This window comes from Salvia splendens, chromosome 18 (assembly GCF_004379255.2).
Source record: "Salvia splendens isolate huo1 chromosome 18, SspV2, whole genome shotgun sequence".
Taxonomy (NCBI): domain Eukaryota; kingdom Viridiplantae; phylum Streptophyta; class Magnoliopsida; order Lamiales; family Lamiaceae; genus Salvia; species Salvia splendens.
In genome coordinates, this window is record NC_056049.1 from 22,035,324 (window position 1) to 22,040,515 (window position 5,192).

The window sequence follows — 5,192 nt, forward strand, 5'->3', positions numbered from 1 at the left end:
TTATTAAATACATTACACATTTTTATTAATCTTCGTGTCGAAAAAAATGTCTCTACTACTACTATGAAACGAAGGGAGTAATAGTAGAGATTAAAGAAATAGGATAAATATAGAGAGAGTAAAATATTTGATAAAATAAAGTAAGAGCGATGAGATATTTCATTTTACATTAAAAAAAATGACCAAACTTAGTTGGAAGTCCAAAATAGATACCACCCACCTTAATTGGGATGAAGGGAGTACAAATTTACATGACTAGCACCTTGAACATAAGAAGCAACACTGGTCATAATATTTGAAAAAATGAAAAACACAACCAACCAATGCAATTTATGGAGTAGACGAAAAATACTTCAGATCAAAGGAGGAAATTTCAATACTAAAGGTTTTCCAAATTTCACGAAGCAAAACTGAGCATCAATGTCTCCAGTAAACTAATCGTTCTCATGCTTTGAACTCTAAAAAAAAGCTAAAAACGACCACAAAAATAGAACAGTTGAGAATATGCTATGTAGAATCAGATCACAATCGTACATGTTGTGCATAAATATGTAATACTTTTTGATACAGACCACTCCATTATTCCAGTATTTCTCCAGCCCATTTGATATGAACTTGGTAATACGGGGCATTAGTAGCACAACCAACATCTCATTTGCCACCTAAAGTTGGGAACTGCCCAGGGTCTTCAATGGCCGGTGCTTGGAAACCGCTCCTGTCACTGGATCCAACATAGCCTCCTCCTCTTGGTCCACGGCCCCGGCCTCTCCCACGGCCACCAGGGCTGTAGTACCTCTCACCCTCAGCAGGCTTCAAGAATTCATTGATGCTGACAGACTAGACCACCCAAATGAATATGCATCAGATTATGCACCAAATCTTGTAACTTTCCAAAAACTAACTAATAATCTACTTAAATAGGTCAAGTATAAGTTCCAACATATAGATAACACTTGTATTGACAGCATAAACAACATTAAGAAGGCACGTGCAGCTCTATTGCAACCTAATTCATTCAAAAGGTATGGTCCTAATCCACAACATAGATGCAAGAACGATGTAGCCTAAGCTATATACATCATTATATATATATAGTGAACGAATGTTACCTTTTTAGCTCTTTCTTCTTTCTCAGCTAAATCTTTCTTTTTATCCTTCTCGGAACCCTGCAAAGAAGAATAACATCGATAACGAGAAAGGAGATACGATTCAAAATAAGCTACCAGGGGAGTGAAATGGCAATATTCATCAAGTATGCAGTTAACTGGATCACCAATTTTATGAAGATATCATCGTTAGCTTTCTTGTCTGCAAGTTGTTGCATAGAGGCAAACTCTTTTCCATCAACCTTTCTTTCTTCAGTTTTAAGAGCCATCATAGCCTTCCTTTTCTCCTCCAGAAGCTTCTCATATTCTTCCAATGTCATCTCCTGAAAGTCATTATTTCCAAGTCAACAAAAAATCAAGAGTTCTAAGACAATCACAGTGGCTATAGAGTCTAAGCCATTATTGCAACAGTAGCAAGTCCTCATATTCATAAAGCTACCCGTGAATCCTTGCTTAGGTTAAAGAAAACAGATAGGTTGAACAAAAATATTCAAATGGTATATATTCTTTCACCTTATCCTCAGCCTCCTTCTCTTCATTTTCATCTTTAGCAGCTTCCTTTTCACCATCTACTGCAGCATTTACCTCCACAAGAGGCTTCTCCACATTCAGGTTTTTCTCCTCTCCATTGACAACTTCCTCAGTCAATCTAGAAATACAGAAATAAGTTAACACCCTGTCGATGGTTGGTACCCTGAATGAACTGTAATGGCTAAGGAAGACAACAAAATTCTTACGGTGCAAGTTCATCTTCAGGTGCTCCCCAGTTTCCACGACCAGATCCTTCCCGTTTCATCTCATTTCTGCATAAATATAAAAGAAGACGGTATATTGAGCCATCATGAAATCCCAACAACATACAGCAGTAGAGACACTAATGACAAAACACATTGTGACATTCCATACATACCCACGTCCAGTTCCACTCCGGCGTTCAAATGTCCTACGAGGGCGCTCCACTTCTTCTCCAGCTTCTCCATTGCTGTAACCGCCTCTACGGCCACCACGGAATGAACCACGAGGTGCTCCATAGCCACCCCGTCTTTCATAAGGCTTTCCATCACCCTGGTCAGGTGCACCCTGAGGGGCAGAGACTTCCCTATTGCCATATGAGTTTCCATTGCTTCCAAAGTCTCTGTTGTATCCTCCACCAGCACCACCACGACCACGGCTATAGCCACGACCACCTCGTGCAGATTCCGATTTGGCCTCTCTAACTGATTGGATATACAAGTACAAAGGTGAGCAATGATTCCAAACAGCGAAATCATTCATAGAACCAATGTGGAACTATAATACATTTCAAATGGCAGTGAAAACAGAAAAGAAAACACCCCTTAAAAATCTATACAAATGCTCTGACAGTCTGACATCTAAATATATACGCACTTCATTTAATCATGCCATATTGAAATACCTATGTTAAAACAATCCAAAGCACTTTTTACAACTGTCAAAATTCTTACTTGAACATTATTACAAAAAACTGTAGTTCATGCGGCAGTAATTAATGAACAAATTTATTAAATAACAAACATTTTCAAACACATTATTGTTATATAAAGGAAAATGCGCAGATGACTTCAATAAGCCTAACAAAACAGCAAATTTGTATAAAATTAATCATTTTATATTCCTTATAAAAAAAAGAAAAATAGAGAGAGTTAGAACTGACCAGCCTGAGCCGGGGGTAGTGGCTTAGAGGGGAGCTTGGGCTGCGGCGGCTGCTTGGCCGATGTTACAGTGGCTTTTTTCGGCTCGATCTTCGGCTGCTGAGCAGCAAGCAGGGAGGGGTCCTCCGTATCATCGCCCAGCAAATCAAATGGGTTTAGTGTGGCCATTTCTCGCTCAATAACAGCAAGAGAAAAACCCTGACTTCCAAATAATCACAGAAACGAATTGTTAATGGAGATTTTTATTCATTATTGAGTGTGATGAAATCAAGAGATTGAGATAGGAGAGAAGGGAAGCGGTGGGAGAGGGGAAGATAGTTTGGAGTGAAGGAAACCCTAGCCGCAATAAACTGATTACAGCGAGAGTGGGGTTTATCTTACGGCTGTGTTCGTTTCTGGTTTATATACACAATATTTTTGAGGGTACATACTATTAATCCCAACTCCTTCATTAAAATTTGGCAATTTTGTCATTTTAGGCAAAATAGATAATTAAAGATACAGTATGCTAGTATAATTTATGAGATTAAATTAATCCTAAATAGATAATTTTAATAATTTATAGCTATCAAACAATATCTTAATTTATTTTAAAATAAGGCCCTTTTTTGGCAAAATATAGAGTACTCTTTTATATTTTTAAAATAAATCCCTTAGGCATATGCACCACATGCTCAAACCATGACTCCGAACACTCAAGCGTTGAAGCACAACGTTGTGGCTTGAGCATACTAGCGATACACGTAGTCGTGTGTTTGACCATGTTTGGCGCGTCATTCGTTATGTAAGTCATATTGCGTCACGCGATATTTTAAAAAAAAGATGTTTTAAAAATAATACTACTATATTATAAAATAAATAACAATTTGCCTAATGGGTACTAAATAATCCAAAAACAATTCCCTTTCTCTTTTTTTTTTTATTTTTCATTTGTAAATACAACTCCAATATGATCGATTTAGATATGATCTAGTTGGAAATTTTTGGGCATGGTTCGATCCTCTTGATTATGTAATTTGTTGTTTCAATAATATAATTTATTTATTTCAATATATCTTTTTTACTTATTTTAATGAAATTAGTAATTTTCATTTATTCGTAAATCAGTCAAAATGTATTATAAATTTTATGTGAAGTAGCTTAGAGCATTGGCAGTAGAACGGATGTCCCGACGAACATCCCAAAAACACCTCCTGTCACGTCATAAGGACACTCCACACAGCACAATAGCGGACATCCCAGTAACTAAAATTCACAAATACACAAAAAATCGAAAATTTGGGACATCCGCCCCGACGTTCGTCGTGTCACCGCAATAGCGGACATCACGAAGGAAGTCGGGACGGACGTCCGCGCACAGCCCCGGACGACCTCTCGTCCACAAGGGACGTCCGCGTCCGTCGCCGACGACGCAATAGCGGACATCCGCTATTGCAGATGCTCTTAGGGGTCGGACGTCCACTATTGCGGATGCTCTTAGGGGTGTGAGTAACACTCAAAAGAGGTATGTTGGAATGGAATGAGGAGGGAATAATGGAATGTAGATGAGAATGAAATGAGGATTCCATTCCATTCTTGTGCTAATAAGCACAAGGAATGCAAAAGGAATGGAATTGTTATTCCTTGATTGATTCCATTACTATATTTGATAACTACAAATTAATATAGAAATATGTTTAAAACTTCACACACTACACACATTTCAAACACTTCACACATTTCACACACTGCACACATATCACACATTTCACACTACACACACTTCACACACTACACACAGTATAAACACTACACAGTTCACACATTACACACATTTCACACACCACACATTTAACACACTACACACATTACACACATTTAACACACTACACACTACACATTACACATTTTACACACTCCACACACTACAAACATTACTCACATTTCACACATTTCAAGCATCTTATTTTCAAAAAAAAAATTCAACTTTTAGATTTTTTTTTCGATCCAAACCGATCTGAATCGAAAAACTGGAACTTTTAAAAAGTTTAAACTGAATCAAATCGAAAAAATGAACTAAATTTGAAATTTTAGATTGTGTGTAGAGTGTGTATTTCTTGTAAAATTTGTAAGTGTGTGTAATGTGTGTACAATGTGTATATTTTGTGTAGTGTGTTTATTTTGTGTGCAATGTGTGTATTTTTTGTGTATAGTGTGTGTAGTGCGTGTAGTGGGTGAAATGTTTGTAGTGTGTGAAGTGCATGTAGTGTGTGAAATGTGTGTAGTATGTGTAGTGTGTGAAATGTGTGTATTGTGTAGTGTGTGAAGTGTGTGTAGTGTGTGTGTGTGGATTTTTCAATTATTAAAAATTTTAAAATTTAATTTCATTATAAAATTATGATGATATTAGACTAAAATATAATATAAAATAATA

At 36.9% G+C, this 5,192-nt stretch overlaps 1 protein-coding gene across 1 annotated transcript; it reads right to left on the minus strand.

The window, feature by feature from the left end:
- Positions 1-352: 352 nt before the first annotated feature.
- LOC121775889 (RGG repeats nuclear RNA binding protein A-like) lies at positions 353-3,160 on the minus strand. The gene is made up of 7 exons (XM_042172971.1): positions 2,782-3,160; positions 2,017-2,323; positions 1,844-1,909; positions 1,620-1,755; positions 1,274-1,429; positions 1,110-1,166; positions 353-837 (listed from the first exon to the last, which is right to left on the minus strand). The coding sequence occupies exons 1-7, from the start codon at positions 2,945-2,947 to the stop codon at positions 652-654; spliced, it is 1,074 nt and encodes a 357-aa protein (XP_042028905.1). The 5' UTR covers positions 2,948-3,160; the 3' UTR covers positions 353-651.
- Between the last annotated feature and the right edge of the window lie 2,032 nt (positions 3,161-5,192).